At 29.2% G+C, this 17997-nt stretch overlaps 5 protein-coding genes across 5 annotated transcripts; all 5 read right to left on the minus strand.

Annotated features, from left to right (window-relative positions):
* Positions 1 to 139: 139 nt before the first annotated feature.
* On the minus strand, positions 140 to 1163 carry LOC119683902 (glutathione S-transferase 1-1-like). Its single transcript, XM_038097788.1, has 2 exons — positions 991 to 1163; positions 140 to 862 (listed from the first exon to the last, which is right to left on the minus strand). Exon 2 carries the CDS (start codon positions 858 to 860, stop codon positions 219 to 221), a length of 642 nt encoding a protein of 213 aa, XP_037953716.1. The 5' UTR covers positions 861 to 862; positions 991 to 1163; the 3' UTR covers positions 140 to 218.
* Positions 1164 to 2296: 1133 nt separating this feature from the next.
* LOC119683033 (glutathione S-transferase 1-1-like) lies at positions 2297 to 3820 on the minus strand. The gene is made up of 2 exons (XM_038096630.1): positions 3765 to 3820; positions 2297 to 3016 (listed from the first exon to the last, which is right to left on the minus strand). Exon 2 carries the CDS (start codon positions 2993 to 2995, stop codon positions 2357 to 2359), a length of 639 nt encoding a protein of 212 aa, XP_037952558.1. The 5' UTR covers positions 2996 to 3016; positions 3765 to 3820; the 3' UTR covers positions 2297 to 2356.
* Positions 3821 to 5632: 1812 nt separating this feature from the next.
* On the minus strand, positions 5633 to 6464 carry LOC119684013 (glutathione S-transferase 1-1-like). Its single transcript, XM_038097943.1, has 2 exons — positions 6428 to 6464; positions 5633 to 6324 (listed from the first exon to the last, which is right to left on the minus strand). The coding sequence occupies exon 2, from the start codon at positions 6316 to 6318 to the stop codon at positions 5677 to 5679; it is 642 nt and encodes a 213-aa protein (XP_037953871.1). The 5' UTR covers positions 6319 to 6324; positions 6428 to 6464; the 3' UTR covers positions 5633 to 5676.
* A 2409-nt stretch (positions 6465 to 8873) lies between these two features.
* On the minus strand, positions 8874 to 9895 carry LOC119682510 (glutathione S-transferase 1-1-like). The gene is made up of 2 exons (XM_038095969.1): positions 9824 to 9895; positions 8874 to 9561 (listed from the first exon to the last, which is right to left on the minus strand). Exon 2 carries the CDS (start codon positions 9553 to 9555, stop codon positions 8914 to 8916), a length of 642 nt encoding a protein of 213 aa, XP_037951897.1. The 5' UTR covers positions 9556 to 9561; positions 9824 to 9895; the 3' UTR covers positions 8874 to 8913.
* Positions 9896 to 12730: 2835 nt separating this feature from the next.
* LOC119683090 (glutathione S-transferase 1-1-like) lies at positions 12731 to 13455 on the minus strand. The gene has a single exon (XM_038096696.1). It carries the CDS (start codon positions 13410 to 13412, stop codon positions 12777 to 12779), a length of 636 nt encoding a protein of 211 aa, XP_037952624.1. The 5' UTR covers positions 13413 to 13455; the 3' UTR covers positions 12731 to 12776.
* Between the last annotated feature and the right edge of the window lie 4542 nt (positions 13456 to 17997).

Consider the following 17997-nt stretch of genomic DNA (forward strand, 5'->3'; position numbering starts at 1 on the left):
TTAGTTTTTTATGTTAATTGTACCTGCCAAAAATTTAAAAAAATTGATGTTAAACGCATGTAGCTTTAAGTCAGTAGAACAAGTATTCGAAAGAAACTATGTCAATTGAATTAAAATTAAAAATATATGTAAATTTATTTTAGAGACTTTATATTTACATAATAAATCATTTTTTTATAAATTTAAACAGTATTTGGAATCAACTTCAAACGGTTTCTTTATTCTCTTAAAGCATCCCAACGATACTTGTCAGCTAAAAGTATTGCTTGATTTTCTTCAAAGCCAGGAGTCACCTTTTTAACATTTTCCCACCATTTCATGACATTTTCATATTTGCTGAAGTCGAACTCAGCATTAGCGAAAGTGGAAACTGTTGCTACCAAGGCAATGTCTGCTACGGTAAATGTATCACCAGCCACATACAATTGATCCTCAAGAAATGTATTCAAAAACTCAAAAGCTGTTTCAATATTCTTGTAAAGAGCAGGATCACCCTTGGATTTCTTAGCTAATTGCGGATAATAATAGTCTCCCAAGGCCTTGTATAAAGTGCCCATATCGAAGTATAAACGTTGATTTATCAAAGCACGCTTTTTAGGGTCTTTTGGGTACAATGAGTCATCCTTGCCATATTGCTCGATTAGGTAAGTCATAATGGCACGTGATTCCCACAAAACGAAGCCATTATCAACAATTGTTGGTACCATATGTTGCGGATTAATTTTCATGAATTCAGCATGCTTCAGATGCTCGCCCGCTAACAATTTTAATGGAATTCTATTGAGTTTCACACCCACAGCTGCAGCTGTCATTATGACAGCACGATTTGGAACCGATTGAGGAAAGCAATAAAAGTCCATTTCTATTGTAAAAAGTGATTAAGGTAAGAAAATATAATATTTTAATTTAATTTATTATAGTTTTGAAAAAGTATAAAGTACAAATAAACTAAATCAAAATATAAAATGTAAGTTCCAAATATGCACTTACTTTTTAATTTTTTTTATATAAGCAAAATACCTAAATATTTCAAATATCTTTAGTTAACGTTTGATTTGTTCCACAAAAGCGTTTACACAGCAGGAACTTAACTCAATCGAACCACAAATGCAACTAATCTAAAAGCCTCAAGTGTCGCAGAGATAAGGAGTGCTCTGAAATCGTTCGCACTAATAAATAATCTTCACTATCAAAGCAATAAAATTACTAATCGTGTAATTACGAAGAGAACTGGCAAGTGTTTTATCTGAACTATTTTCTCTTTACAGTTACAATAGATCAATTTATGTTAATCATGAATGTACTTCAAGATCTCTCCGATTTCAATTTGTTCAAACTAATGGAGGTACGACGACATGCGAGTAAATGAGTATAAAATATATACTAAGGAGAGTTCATACAAAAATTATTGCTGGAACTTGAAATCTACATGGAAGTACATATTTATGATAATGTAATTTGTTTATGATTTTTGCTTAATAGTTTAGATACTGCTATCAAATAAGTTTAAGAGTACAAAGACCTGTTGTACAGCGATTAGAAAAAAGGCTTATATTATTTTTGAGTATAAGGGAATGTATGATAGTTTATCATATCTATGTTAAAAGATATATAAACTTTATAAGATAATCTATTTTAAGCATTATAACTTGGCGGTTCTTAAAATTATTACAAATAGCACTTCAAGTTATTTATTGGTACTTTTCGTTACTATATATTACAAAATATAGTACTTATAGTACTATATATATAGTATATAGTACTTTCCTTTACAAATATTGTTTTTCTCATATATGTCAAACTTCTTCATTTCTTGTCACACAGATCGAAGAACATTTCCTTCTGCTTTACCGTACCATTTAGTGGTCTCAAATGAGCGACTATGGCGTGGAACTAAGCAACAGCCCCTCGAGAAAATTCGACAACGGAAATATAGGTCGATTGGACATACGTTTCGCAAAAGCACAAACGACGTAGCCCATGCAGCACTAAACTGGAATTCGCAAGGTAGTAGAACCCGAGGACGACTACGCAATTCTTGGCGTAGTACCATAAACAATGAAACAAATAAATCAAGAGGTGAACTGAGATATATCACTCGAAATAGGCAAAATTAAAAAACTTTTGTTTAAACTCTTTGCGAATAGGCTAAGTTTATACAATCAAATATTGTACAGAACATGCCATAATAATCATCGTACCAATAGATACTCGTAACATTTTTCTATGTTTAAATAAATTCATTTTAATATAATTTTTTATTTATATTTATTTATAATACTATAATTGAGCACAGTTTTAATTAATTAAAACACATAAGCATTTAGATAACAATAACTTATTTAAATATTTCTTATTATTTTTTCAAATCCTCGTAACGTTTTTTCGAGGATAAACATGCTTCCCAATTTTCTTCAAAACCGGGCACTACTTTCTTTGCATTTTCCCACCATTTATTGACATTGTCATATTGACTGAAGTCAAAACCAGCCACAGCAAAAGTGGTGACTGTCGCCACCAAGGCTATATCTGCCACAGTTAACTTATTACCGGCAATATAAGTCTGACCATCCAAAAAAGTGTTTAGGAACTCAAATGCTTTCTCCATCATTTTGTATTTTTCTGGATCTGCTGGTGCCTTAAACTTAATTTGTGGATAATAATAATCTGCAAAACTTTTGTATAAAGTGCCCATGTCAAAGTACAAACGTTGATTCACCACAGCCTGTTGTTGAGGATCCTTAGGAAACAAGGAGTCATCTTTGCCATATTTTTCAATTAAATAAGTCATAATGGCACGTGATTCCCACAAAGCAAAACCATTATCTACTAAAGTTGGGATGGTATGCTGTGGGTTCAGTTTTAAATATTCTGGTTTCAAGTGCTCGCCATTTGGCAGACTGATTAATTTTGGATTTAGTTGGACGCCAATGGCTTTTGCAGTCATCATAACAGCACGGCAGGGTGCAGAGTGTGGCATAGAATAGAAATCCATTATTTATTGATATAATTTGAACTGAAAAATTAATAAAGTATTGTTTAGAATATAAAATTTTATTAAAAACAATTTTGAATTAAGTAATATATATAAATAGTGCAATAGTACAATATATATACCATATATATAAATATATATTATGTAGTATATATGTATTTATATATTATTTTATATTATTTCTTACTTACTTTAATTAATTATTACTTACTTATAAGTGTAAGTGTAATAAATAATAAGTTTATTTATACAAATTTTTATAATTAATTATTTTTAAAATTTTTTTAATTTTATATTATTAATTATTTTTAAAATTTTCTTATTTTTAATTGAAGCAACTAAGCACAACATGCAAATTATTTTTTTTTTGCTTTCTACAGATATTTTAAACTTAGTATCTTCTATAAAAAATTATTGTTTACTTTTTGGTTTTAATTAATTAGCACTAATTCTTCTTCTTTTTTGACAATATTAACAAACAATTCTGAGTACATCCAAATAAGAATTATACAATATATTTATATATATTACTATCTTTAGTAGATACTTTAGAGCTTCTTGCTTGTCACCACTGTTTTTTATTTTCATAAACAATTTTTTAGCAATAAAGTCATACGATATTTTATTATCTAGACACAATACATATGTATTTTCGGATTTCGCTTGTGGCTGAGATATGAGATACATAAGTAAATAAAAAAAATATTAAGAAATATGTTCTGAGTATTTATACACAATCTGTTTCAGTTTGTTTATACTCATAACTCACTTTTTTCCCCTGAAAAACTTGAATTCCAACTTGGTGACCACAGCGTCAGATACGAAAGGCAACTGAATTTAAAATGAAAATATTTTTATATTTAAAGCATTTTTCAGAGCAAAAAGTCACACTTTTCAGTAGATAAGATACTTTTTGTTGTTGCCATTGATTGTTTAAATAATTATTGTTTTTCTAAATTCAAAAAAGTAAAATAAAATTAACACTCTCGCCGATTAATTTACACTTGAAAATTAATTCAACTGAAATAAAACTAATTAGTTTCACTGATTTTTTTTTGTTGTTCTAGAACTTTTATTTCAAGTGACGTAGCAACTTTTATATATATGAGTAAGCCTCAATAAACTAAAAGTTAATTAAATGCAAATATACACACATATAATATAATAATATCCAAGTGTGTACTTCACCGGTAAGCCCGTTTATTTTAAATTTAGTACTACTATATGCGAGTATTGTTCTTGTGCGTGACAACGATTATCGCTCCACTCATCTCCACTATTTTATACATTTGAGTACACGTAATAATTTCCACAGGTACGGTTCCACAGCTACTTAATGAAGCTACTATGAAATTTATTTTATCCTTACACAAGTGGCAAGACCCTTTCTAGTCTCTTAATGGCTCTCAAAATATTTATTACGAAGTAAGGCAAGTACCGGGCGCAAAATGAACCACTTACACATACATAGGTGATCTTAATCAACATAAAAAGACGAATCGATTTCGCTATTGTCATCTATCTGTTTATAATTATTGCCATCTCGCTGATTATCTATTTGTTTAGTAATTCGCCTAATTTATATTTCTATATATTTCTTCGCTTGTTTGCTAACATATAAAGTAGTTCCTACTTTTTTCAGTTAATCAAATAATCTTTGCGTAGGGACCTTTTTTGATACTGTCAAAACAGCATTAAACTTCAGTATCTCCAAAACTAGATTATTTCTCAAGATTATGGCATATAGCGTAATGGAACAAGTTTCTCAGAATTAATGACTGCTTAAATCTGTTATTAAATCTTAGCGACCCAGAAATCGTAATCTAATCAATGCTGAAAATAGATGTATGTCTTATCTTATCCAAAATAATAGTTTTAAAATTATATATGTTGAAGAAATTATAAATACTGGACATTTAACAGAACTATCTGTGGAAAGTGCATTTAAAGCTTCGACAAAGCAAGGTTAACGTTGTTTCTAGTCGTATTGACCTTGTCTTCATTAATTTCTATGATAAAATACATGATTTTCACTTAAAAGTAAACGAGCAAAACATTTGGACTTTCCTTCCCACTAATTGTTTTTTACAATGATGAAATGGATCATGGTGTTATGGTATTAAATGTTATATGTCAAGGCGATCTTGTATAGTAATTAAAAAGAATGTCAGGTTAAAATATAATGACTGTTTGTTTTTTTTAGTAAATCATATATAAATCCCAAAATGAACACAGGCTCCTCGGGAAGGTATGCAGATCTGAGTTCAGTTATTGCTTAGTTTGATGAAGTGATAAACAATAATCCAGTCAAGGCGTGGAAAGGGATTATAAAGGAAACTCGCAGTTAGTTGAGAGTAAAAAAGCTCAAGTGCACTGACTGAACTAGCCTCAACATAATAATATAAAGAAAGGGATTTTTTAGTAATAGAAATTAAAAAGAATTTCGTTGATGATTTCATTAGAAGAGACTTCTTTCTTTTTCCATAAGTTTTTTCAAGTGAATCTTACTTAATAAAAATAAATCTGTTTTGATTATTCAATCATAAAAACTATTGTTTCCGGATTTCCCGAAATAGTTCTAAATAGAGTAAATGGTTTAGTTCAAATGTTATTTTATTCAAAACAATTAGTCTTTTATTAAATTTATAAATTAATTCTATACATTTTCACTTCGCAATAAATTATTTATTTCTCATTTCATCGAAAAGTTTTTTACCCTCCAAACACGCATCCCAATTATCATCAAAACCAGGAACGTTTGTCTTAGCATTCTCCCACCATTTATTAACATTTGGGAATTTTGTGAGATCAATACCGCCCATTATCATCATGGAAACTGTTGCAACTAAAGCAAAATCAGCTATAGTTACATTATCACCAGCGGCATAAGCATGTCCATCCAAAAATGTATCAAGAAATCCTAAGTTCACTTCCATTTGTTTGAACTTCTCGGGATCAGCTGGTTGCTTCAATCTATACTGTGGATAAAAGTAGTCACCAAAACTTTTAGCTAGTGTTCCCATATCAAAGTATAAACGTTGGTTAACTACAGCGCGCTTTTTGGGATCCTTTGGATACAATGAGTCATCCTTGCCATATTTCTCAACCAGGTAACCCATAATGGCACGAGACTCCCAGATCGCAAAACCATTATCAACCAATGTTGGAACGGTATGTTGTGGATTTATTTTGACATACTCTGGTTTAAGTTGTTCACCTTCCAATAAATTCACGGTTTTTTTGTTAAGAGTGACGCCAATGGCTTTAGCTGTCATCTCAACGGCACGGCAAGGCGCTGAATAACGTAGGTAATAGAAATCCATTTTGAACTGCAAACAAAAATAATATGTTAAAAATATTTAATAAAATGATTTTTTATATAACATATATATTTTTAGTTAATTTTTAGAAAAAAACAAAATTTTATTTTACTTTTAACGTAAATTCCACACAATATTCACTGGAAGAATTCAATTCCGCACTGAGCTGTGACTGAAAGTGCTTTCGTATTTAAAGCAAATGGACTCTCCGAAGATTGTTGATAAAATAAGTAAAAAATACACACAAAATACACAAAAATCAATACAAATTTTTTTTTACTATTTAATCACATTTGATATAAATTTAAAATATAAACACCCTTACATATTTATATGGAAAGGTTTTAATCTAAATCTTCGGTATCAGTGACGTGGTAAATTCTTATCGGAATGAAGTGATTAACTAATGTTTATTTAATAGATAATGTAAACCATAATTCCAATCATTTTCATACACGACAATATAGACAATATTACATCGTGATATGAAATTGGTTATGAGCCACAGAATGGAAATGCAGACAATACATATAGAAGAGTAGAACTAGGTAAAATCCATTAAACTCATTTTCAAATTCCAGATATAGCCACAACGAATACATATGAAATATGAATGTCCCAATACCAATCTATCGCGTTGAAGGCGCGGATCACTTACACTTTATGCAAAGAGATCATACTACGAGTAACGTCTTCAATATCTGCAATTATCTTGAGCAAACATTAAAAGAAGTGAAACTCTATAAAAATAGCAATTATCAGATATTTTCTATCTCTTCTAATCCGAAGCTACGACATCAGCTGTTCAAAAAGTCCGTAACCCGTTCACATTTCATTGTATGGTTTCAAAGAATCGAGTCAGGTCTTGAAATTTAGAGTAAAAGAACTCAAAAAGTTCAAGAGAAAAATAAACTTAAAATAACTTAAAATTTTTAGAATTCAAAGATTCAAAGATCTATGGACTATCTAAGTAAAGCCGCAAGTATTATTTGAAACCACATGCTCATGTTATAGATCTTAGAATATACTGATTGTTCAGTAATGCGTTTATTAAGCTGGTTATAAATTTTAATACATTATAAATTATACAAGTTATATTGGTTTAATAGTATGTGTACATATATGAGTATAGGTAGTCGTAATAATTAGATAATGCTTTGTAGATTTCTATATATTGAGTCATCATACATTCGGTGCATTTGAAATCAAAGTCTATTATATGACTCTTTATATCTAACAAAATATTTACTTACTAAGCATTACTGTGCTATTTTAACATTTTTTTTCCAAAAATGCGATTATCTAAGTTCAACTAAAAATATAATTTGATGATATCAACTCAGTTGATAGTGTTTGGTACTTTCTTTGCAACTATTCGAAATTTAAATCCATAAAAAGTAAGGATTAACTGGTTCATTTAAAAACAAATAATTGTATTGTTTAATTATTATTTTTATTGATAAGTAGTTTCCTCTACATATCTTTGTTTAGGACTATTGCTGCAGCAGAAGAACTAGACCAATTCATATAACTATCTGCAGTGCTATCTTAAGAGCAAACTCTAAAGAATAAATGGTTGGTTATTTATTATTTAAAACAAACCGATTTAAAAAAGTAAAATACGTCTGTAAAAAAACAATACAGAAATATGCTCTATTAAGAGATTTTTTATTTTTCTCCATTTTTTTGAGTTATCTAACTTAGATATAAAATTGATTAATTTTAGCGTTTTTAAATGCCAGAACCTTGTTCTTCTTCTTTTTTTTTAATAAAGGATTAAATCCTGTTTCGATACAACAATTGAATTGAATATATTTATGTGAAATAATGACATATCAAATGGTTATGTTTCTGTATGTCAGAGCCAGGTGTCCAGCATTCTCGCCATCTCTTCAGCGGTCGACCGGGTAATCTCGCGACTGTTGGTTTCTATATCATTGCAATCGTGGGCAGGCGAATCTTGTTATAATATTAATAAATTAATATGTTTTTAATTCTTTGCAAATAGCACTTGATTTGATACACACTTGAAAAAAGTGTAAAGAGAATTTCAACATCTCTTGCTCCACATGTTCTACAAAACAAAAAAAAGATATAGTTCCATGTCATTTAATCCATTGCCGTTTTAGTGGTTGAAATCAAAATGAAGTTTCTAAGTCAATACTTCACAGACAGAATAAGGAACAACACGATTTAATATATCTCCTGAGGAACCATGGTTTTTAATATACCTCCAGTACTGTCTTATTACAGTCAGATGTATTATAAAGTATCCAGAGTGGTTGATGCTCGGTAAGTATTTTTTTGATTAAGATGGTGTGAAATAAATTTATTATTTTTTATTGAAAAACATCTTTATTTGGTTAATTATTACATATTTTAAAAATTGCTGCTGAAGGTAATCTATAATCAAGATTTTGAGTAATTTTAAAGCTTTTGTAAAGTGTAAGAATAAAAACATATTACATTCAAATTTAATTTTGTGCATTTATTTTGAGTTTATACTATATAACTATAATATTCAATATTATAATATTTTTTAAATAATATTTTTGAGCTTATAAATAAATTTTAAACATATTTCCACATCTAAGCAAACTAATTATTTTTCATTTGATCAAATAGCTTTTTAGCTTCCAAGCAAGCAGCCCAATTATCATCAAAACCAGGAACGGTTTCCTTGGCATTCTCCCACCATTTATTAACATTAGGGAATTTGGTAATATCAACTCCGACAAGTACAAGAGTAGAAACAGTAGCTACCAATGCAAAATCAGCAATAGTGATGCTATTACCAGCAGCATACGTTTGTCCATCCAAAAACGTATCGAAGAATCCTAAAGCTACTTCCATTTGTTTGAACTTCTCCGGATCAGCTGGTTGTTTAAGTCTATATTGCGGATAGAAATAGTCAGAGAAGCTTTTGTATAAGGTGCCCATATCAAAGTATAAGCGCTGATTGACTACTGCACGTGTTTGGGGATCTTTTGGATATAATGAATCGTCCTTGCCATATTTTTCAACCAGGTAACCCATAATGGCACGAGACTCCCAGATTGCAAATCCATTATCAACTAAAGTTGGAATTGTGTGTTGTGGATTTATCTTCAAATATTCTGGGGTAAGATGTTCACCTGCCATCAAGTTTAAAGGTTTTTTGTTAAGTGTCACTCCAACTGCTTTGGCTGTCATTTCAACAGAACGACAAGGAGCTGAAGCGGGCATATAATAAAGATCCATCTTGAACTGTAAATATTAATATAAAAATTTATTTAAAATATAATTCATAGAAAAGTATATTTTTAGAACGCAAATAAAAATGATATCATACGATTTATTCAATATACGCAAGTCATGTTTCTACTATAATATATAATTATTCTAAAACTAAAACTAAAAAGAAAAAAAAATTTTTTTTAAAAAACAATAAAAAGTTAATTTATCTTATTTGGCTATAATTATCTCTATTTTATTTAGTTGCTAGAATAATTATTCAACATAAATTTACTTTTTTAATTCGGAGATTCCACACCACTCGATGTTGACTGCAAAGAATTCAATGTAGTACTGAATTGGGTTCGTGAGTTTGTTCGGTATTTAAAGTACTTTCAGTCCATGGAGAGTATTTTTTTTTGATGTGGAAAACATTAATACAATAACAAAAATCGATAAGTATTTTTTTCGCAGCTAAATTATATTTGATATAATTTTAATTGAAATACTATTTGTACTGAGTTTTTATGAATGACATCTTGTAACGAACATGTTGGGGGGGACTCAACTACAAAAAACATATTCTTTAAACTGTAAGGAATCGATTGCTTATAGGAGTATACAATTTATATAATTCCAATTATGACATAGACATACTCTAAGTATTGTATTGTAATTAAATAAAATACGAGAGACCTGTAAGACGCTTACTTCCTAATCAATCAGCAAAACTTTAATGAATTAGTTTGAATTCATCTTATAAAGATCAAGAGACTTACTCAGCCCAAGATACGATATCTTTAATATGGTGGCTTTTATAACTGGTAACTGACTATTTGTTAAACATGCTCTCAGATTCAGAGCACCCTTCAATGAATATTGTTGTAAAGCTGTAAAGATGAGGAGGAAAAAGAAACAGTAAAACATATTTTTTGTAGCTGACCGGTACTAGCTAGAAGTGGAGAAATTTCTGACGCAAACATAACAAACTCTCTCATAGAGGTGTAAAAATATCCTGTACCTTATAAGAACTTTAAAATAGTTCCCAGTTAACCCAGATAAGGTATTAGTATTTCTCATTAAATTCTAATGACTGAGTTAGAAATGAGGAATGGCTTTCAATTTTGAAATAATTTGCTTATTAATGCTCACACCAAACCAATTACTTTTTTTTTGTTTTTTGAAACTAGGTATTATAACGTTTTTCTAGGGCAATTATTGGCACTACAACTAATGTACACCTCTTTTCTTTATTACAGTATTCTTCCAGTTCTTAAAATTTCTCGCAATCGTTTTCTAATTATTGAAACCACATAATCTGACCACTAGTAAGAATAGTAACATAAGTAAGTAAAGCAGTTAAAGTATTGTGTGTCAAGCAGCGGTATCGAAATGAACCCGAAGCAGGAATATAGATTTCTCTGCCTGTATTGTCTAAGTAAGTTGGTCGATTGGCCGACTGGAACATTGACATAAATTAATCTAAGCTAACTGGTTCGTGAACGCTTCAGATCGTTGATTCTTTGAAACACAGTTTTTAAGCCACTGAGTTAACTGTTGTGCTACATGGCTAGCCCATCTAATTCTCTGTGACTTTATTCACACTTCCACGCAAGTATCTTGTAACAAAGTCAGAGCCTCATTATTTTATTTTAATGGGCCTTGATTTTACTATTACATGGCCAGTAATTCTCGTGATGAACTTTCGCATCAAAAAACAGAACAACTAGTGCTATGTTAAATTGAATAAAGAAGATTTTTACTTATTAAAAAACCAAATATTTCTTACAACAAATATTTGCGTCACAAGAGGATGATTTTTTTACAAATCATTATTCATGACAGTGCACTAATTCCGCCATGCACCCAATATACCAATATACTAATGTGTGATATATAGATAACATTTTTATTACAATAACTCGGTCGATAATTTGTCTTAGTCAAATACAAACTAATGACTCAATTAGACAGCGTGGTTTGGTATTTTAGGAGATAAAAGCAAACTGATAATTTGAACAAATTATTTATAAGTCGATAATGTTAATAGAACATTTTTGCTTGTATTGTAGTGGAGTGACATGAATTGGTTGGTTAAAAATAAAATAAACTTATTGATTTCTATGAAGTTATTTTCCATAAAATAGAAATATGAAGACTCAATTTTTGAAAACATCCCCTTAATAATGGTTCTTATTCCAATTAGTCGTAAGCTCATCTAAGTGTATCGTTCGCTCTCTTTTTGCGTACATATTGCACTATAACATTTTATAGTTCATACGAACACATATATAGTTGACCTTATGATTTTTATACTCTACTAATCAATATAAACTTTATTCAGAAATAAATTTTTTTAAACTCTTCAATTTGAGAGCTTGAAGTTTCGTATGCAATGAAATTCTCTATCTAAATATCGTAATCTGCTCGGACTGACATACTCCTATTAAATCTCCAATAAGCACTACAACTATATCCTTAGAAGTTGAAGAAGGCCGGGCTTGTGAGTGTCCACCTCAGATGGTACCTACCTAAACACAACGACATTTCGGGCAAAATCAGGGCAAAAGGCTTGCCAAGACAGGTACTCTGCTTTCTGACAATTATTCCTTCTGTATTGGTATGCCTCTTGTAACAGTTATGTTGACAATTAAACAAAAATATTTAAGTGTAGCTAAAACAACCTGGACAAATGAAAGGTTTTGTCAGTTCTAAAGATCCACTGGATCCCAACTTGACCGTAAATATACTAGTCAGCTACTTTAACTCAAACGGAATCTGCTCAATACTGTGATATTGGTGCTGACAGGTTTCTGCAAACTAAGAAGACCTACTTGGTCTACCCCAGTATGACTTTTGTTGTAGTTGTAGCTCTGAAGAGCGTATTTCATCCTCATTATCAAGGTCATAGAAATTATATGAATAACCGTGCTATGTTTTTGCGGTGCACAGCTTATATAGTACATCTTAAACTGTTAGCAAGTAATTCCAATTCAATATGTCTTCTTTAATGTTCTTGTATTAGAAACATGTAATATTATTATGTTTTTTATTATTTAATACTCCTTAATAATTCAGCATTCAGTAGTTTTGTTGTATAAAATCAAAAATAATTTAATTCATGTAATAAAATCCTTTTTATTACTTTAATAATTTAATATTATTTAACAAAATAACAACAAAAATGTTATTAAAAATTATAAAAATGCAAATTTCTTACATTTATTTACTTTTAATAACTATTAAACTTAAGGTAATCCATCAAAATACTTCTTAAATTCTTGACAACTAGCCCAGTTCTCATCCCAACCAGGAGCAACGCTCTTAGCATTATTGTACCACTTAGCAACATTGGCATATTTGCTAATATCAAAACGAGCTATATCGAATGTTGAAACAGTAGCCAATAAAGCAAGATCCGCCACAGTAAGACTGTCACCTACAACATACTGTTGACCCTCCAAAAATGTATTCAAAAAGCCAAATGCAGTCTCTATTTGCTTAAACTTTTCTGGGTCAGCCGGAGTTTTGGCCATTATTTGTGGATAATAATAATCAGCAAAGCTTTTGTACAAAGTACCCATATCGAAGTACAAACGTTGATTGATAACGGCACGCTTTTTAGGACATGTGGGGTATAAAGAATCACTTTTTCCATACTTCTCAACTAGGTAAACGCAAATTGCGCGTGACTCCCAAATGGAAAATCCATTATCAACTAACGTTGGGATGGTGTGTTGAGGATTTATTTTAATGAACTCAGGCTTAAGTTGGTCACCAGCTTGCAAGTCCAAAGTTTTCTTATTTAACTCAATTCCAAGAGCTTTAGCAGTCATTAGAACTGAACGGCATGGTGCTGAAGCGGGTACATAATAGAAATCCATTTTTGATTGATTTTTGAACTTAACTGTAATGAGGAAAAGTTTATAATTAGTAGTTTAATGTTATTTTAAAATAAAAAATTATTTTTTCCCCATTACTTTATATATGTATAATATTATGTTTATGTATATATTTCTGTTTTAATTACAGCTTTCAATTCAGTTACTCGTATTTATTTATGTAAATATATATAAAAGTCTAAACGAAGCAATAAAATAAATAATCAAAATTAATCGAAAATAAAGTGCTTGTAAAATGCACTTAAAATACACAATGAATACACAATGAATAAGAAATAATTTCTCAAAAAAACCGCTGTTAAAACACTTGTAATATCAGAACACATAAATTGTTTTATTGTTAATACAATGAACTTAGTTTCTAGAACAATTCTTATAGTTCTCGATGATTGGAATTACTTTTATCCTTTCTTGAAATTTTATTTTCTAAAATCGAATAATAATTTAAGCAAATATAAATTAATATCAAGGATCCATTTTGATCCTTAAACTTTTTTTAGATTTAACGAAGTTCTTATCACAAATTTAAATTCAGAATAGCACAGAATATAATTAATTTCGAATTCCAATAAATAATCTGTATTAAACTTTTTATTTCCAAACTACTTACTTCAAAGGTAAACTAATAATGAAAATTTTATTCGTGGCCCACGAATTTTTATACAAATTTTTTGAGTTTATTAAAAAGAGATTAGAAGTTCAGTTCGCTATATCAATTCTTCCGTAGAACTTCTCCAGTGAGATGTGGATGACTAAGCAAAAAGAAAAACTGAGTGCCACACTCGAATTATTCGATAAGAATTGTTAAGTGAATACAGAAATAATTCATTTATTATTTTTGGTGAATACAAAATGCAAGCGAAAACATAGAAATAATTCTTACTTCTATGTTTTCAATGTATTTTAAACTTCGATAAAATAATGACTTTCAAAGTTCGTGTTATTTGTTATGTACATAATAACTATTATACAAATATACTAATGTTATGAAATATATTAATAAAACAATGGTTAAATAAAAACCAAGTAATTTAAAACGTTTCTATTTGTGTCTTTTTTATACATACCTATATATATAATGCAAAAATTGTTACAATAAAGTTTCAAGTATAATTCTCAGTTCAGTTAAATTTAAAAGAAGTGCAAACTTAAGAACATCTATTGCAATCAGTTCTCCAAATTCCTTTCATAATTTGTTTGCTTCAGTTTCAGTCACCTTTCTTAACTTTTATCATCTTTTGATTATTATAACTAAAACTTTATGTACGGAAAAATTAAAAATATTTTACTAATAAAAATGCCATAAGTGTATGATTTTTTATGATCATTTATTTGTTTATTTTTTTTTATATTATTTGTTTCCAATATCCGGCCGGCGTTTCGTTTAGTATTTCATAAAAGTAAAATCATTTTAAATCTGGTTTAGCTATTACAAATTAAAATATACATATATTTACAAACATACATATATACTTGTTTGTAAAAATGTTTACATTTAAACTGATCAAGTTAACAGTTCTGTTAAAATAAAAATCAAGCCTTTTTACAAAAAACATAGAAAATTTTCTATGTTTTTGCTTCTTACGGCATTATAGGTAAAGCAGGTAAAGCAGCACCTACTTATGTACAACAAGTTTCTTGGCTTTTAAGTATTCTTGTTAGAATTCAGCCGCTGTTATTAGAACGAACTGGGTGCATTGCCTTATTAAGCAATTTAAAGAATTGCAATGTATAAAAAAATAATAAAAGCATTTATAGAATATTTGTTTATAATAAAATAAAATATTTAGTAAGCTTTAAATATACATAAAACCTGTAATATTGCTACAATTACATACAACAACATCAACTCTTTTTGCTTACATATCCATATATAGAATACAAATACAGAATTGGTATTGTGTACTTCTTAACGGTCTTAGAAAACCGGTGAAAAGAATTTTGAAGTAGAAACTGCATAGTGACAACTTAAAAATGTATTTGTAAAAAGTTGAAACAAGTCACGTATTATAAATAAAACAACAAATACAAAACAAAATGTTTTCTTAAATATTTAAAAATGTTTAAATTCGCGCTTATAGAAAATTAGCTTGCAGTTTTATTTCAAAATTATTGGCTGGCATTTGTTACATTGTCAATCGCGCTGTTAATAACAATACTGTTCCATTGAACCGCTAAGTTACAGAAGCTTTTAATAGCATAGATAATAATATATTAAGCTTCCACACTTGCTATTGTATTTATTAAGTTAAATATATATAACAATAACAAAATACGTTATATTTAGTTACATATGCATTATATAATATCATATGAATCTTATAGTAAAGTACTCTCCACTCACAATAAAAGTATAAACAATTTCTTTATAAGCAATATGTACGAATATTATATACATGTAGGTATGCATATATCTATCAAGTGTTTATTCAAGTATTTATTTAATTAAATTTTAATACTTTAAGAACACTAACTTAATAATTATTATTTCAAGCTTTTAATTGAATTTTAATTAAAAATTTATATGCAGCTAACACATGCCAGATCAATATCCACATACACTGCTTTAATGTCTCGCAGAGCAAATAGAAAATAAATATGTTTTCTCTAAGAGAATGGGAAAAACTTAAGACTACCTATTCCATCAAGTATTTTAATAACTAACACAGAGAATACGGACACTATAATCAAAGCGAAAATAATAAAATTAATAAATAAATTTGTTGTGAGCCCAACCTTCTTAAGAAAGTAATTTTCTTTCATTTGAATGCCTTAAAAAGCAACTGAATGTGTATAGACCAATTACTTAATATATAATTACTATTATTACTACCACTATCCACAACATTTCTATACAAAAATAATAATTATAGATAAAGATAAGTAGAAGTAGAAATAAAAGAGGAACTAATAATTCCCTTAGAAAACGAAGGACAGTATACTTAGTTTTGATTATTTTATATATTGTCCATCATTGGAATTCACTTGTGCCATTCACTTGTGGGTCATTATGATGACGTAGGAAAATACTAATGTCAACAAAACTTCCTATATAATAAGAACAATTTTCTTGATTTCATTTTGTGTTGATTATATCTTCACAAGTACTCAGTAGAAAAATATAATTTTTGTTAATAAGTGTTAAACAATAAAATTTTTCTTATTGTATGATTTTATCAAAAAAACATATGACATATATGAGTACATACATATATGAGTATTGTGGTAAACGTTACTCTAATCACGCGGTCTATTTTACAAAGAAAATCAATCGCATGGACGATCACCTATTCATACTTGCCTAGGGTCATATCCAATCGCCCACCATATTTATTCTGTTAAATCTATTCCTAGTTTCCCAATCTTTAATTTGCCCCTCATATTTGCATCTACGTAGATCTACTCGATCTTCATCTTCTACAAAACATTTCCTTATTTCTAGAAAAGCTGCAGTCAGCTATATTACTAATTCAATTTACTGTTCAATTGTACTTTCTGAGACCATGTTGAAAGTGTTTAGAATAATCCCTTTTCCTAATCAATTCACCAGTTTCATTCTATTATCTAACTAATTCTGCGTCAGTAACTAACGTACTTTCTGGTTTATGTATAGCTGTTCTTCTCTCATCCTTTCGATTACAACAATAGGACTCATGTATTGAATATTTACGTATAAATCACATAGGATATTTCTTCATTATTTTAAAAGCAGCTTTAATAGATTTCAGGCTCATATAAAGGGATAAAGAGTTGAGATCTACATCCATGTCTCTATTGAAACTTTGGCTATCCGCCTTCTGCAACATAAAAAAAAGGAGTCTAAACTATTATTTGGACGATTATCATTATTCTATCTATATACTTAATATATACATAGGTATAGGCAATAAATAGTATAGTGAATAGTCAACACCGTAAGGCACCCAAGGTATTTCATAATAAATTGAAATGAAATTTTGTTTTCAGCTTAATTAACGATACAGTGACTATTAGTTTTTAAAAAATTTTTTTTTAATAATTTTCTTAAAGAATTTGTAAACTGATAAGCACTTTCAGCACTTCTACCATTGATACAAACCACTTGGGTCTGTAATTGCAGTAGCTTTATTCGCATATCAGCAAATTATTTAATATTAAAATACGAAGAACTCTCCTTACTTAATGTCAGCTAAGAGTGTACGTGTACACATCCATACATATGTATGTGTGTATAGCCACCACCCCCATCAGCTTCGCTCACTTTAAAAACATAGTTTTTTATGTGCTTTGTAGAGCAGTTGTGAACTAAAAACAATAAAAACAAAACAGATAATTTTATAATCACGATGACAGTGCAAAAACCAACAAAAATAAAAAGTTTACTCAAACATCCAAAGCATGTACAAGCCCACAAACAAACACGTCAGCGCTAACAGTGGCCACGCTTTGTAGTTGTTTGGATTTTTTTTAATAATCAAATATTCTAAAAACAGTGTTACCAAGTTTCAATAAAATGAAGAACTTAATCCACTAGTTATTACTTTACGTATATATAATTCATATTATAATATATATGCTTATTACATTA

This window comes from Teleopsis dalmanni, chromosome 2 (assembly GCF_002237135.1).
Source record: "Teleopsis dalmanni isolate 2A chromosome 2, ASM223713v2, whole genome shotgun sequence".
NCBI classification, from domain to species: domain Eukaryota; kingdom Metazoa; phylum Arthropoda; class Insecta; order Diptera; family Diopsidae; genus Teleopsis; species Teleopsis dalmanni.

Coding starts and splice junctions, on each gene's coding strand:
- LOC119682510 (XM_038095969.1), bottom strand. CDS start 9,555: ATGGATCTTTATTATATGCCCGCTTCAGCTCCTTGTCGTTCTGTTGAA.
- LOC119684013 (XM_038097943.1), bottom strand. CDS start 6,318: ATGGATTTCTATTACCTACGTTATTCAGCGCCTTGCCGTGCCGTTGAG.
- LOC119683902 (XM_038097788.1), bottom strand. CDS start 860: ATGGACTTTTATTGCTTTCCTCAATCGGTTCCAAATCGTGCTGTCATA.
- LOC119683033 (XM_038096630.1), bottom strand. CDS start 2,995: ATGGATTTCTATTCTATGCCACACTCTGCACCCTGCCGTGCTGTTATG.
- LOC119683090 (XM_038096696.1), bottom strand. CDS start 13,412: ATGGATTTCTATTATGTACCCGCTTCAGCACCATGCCGTTCAGTTCTA.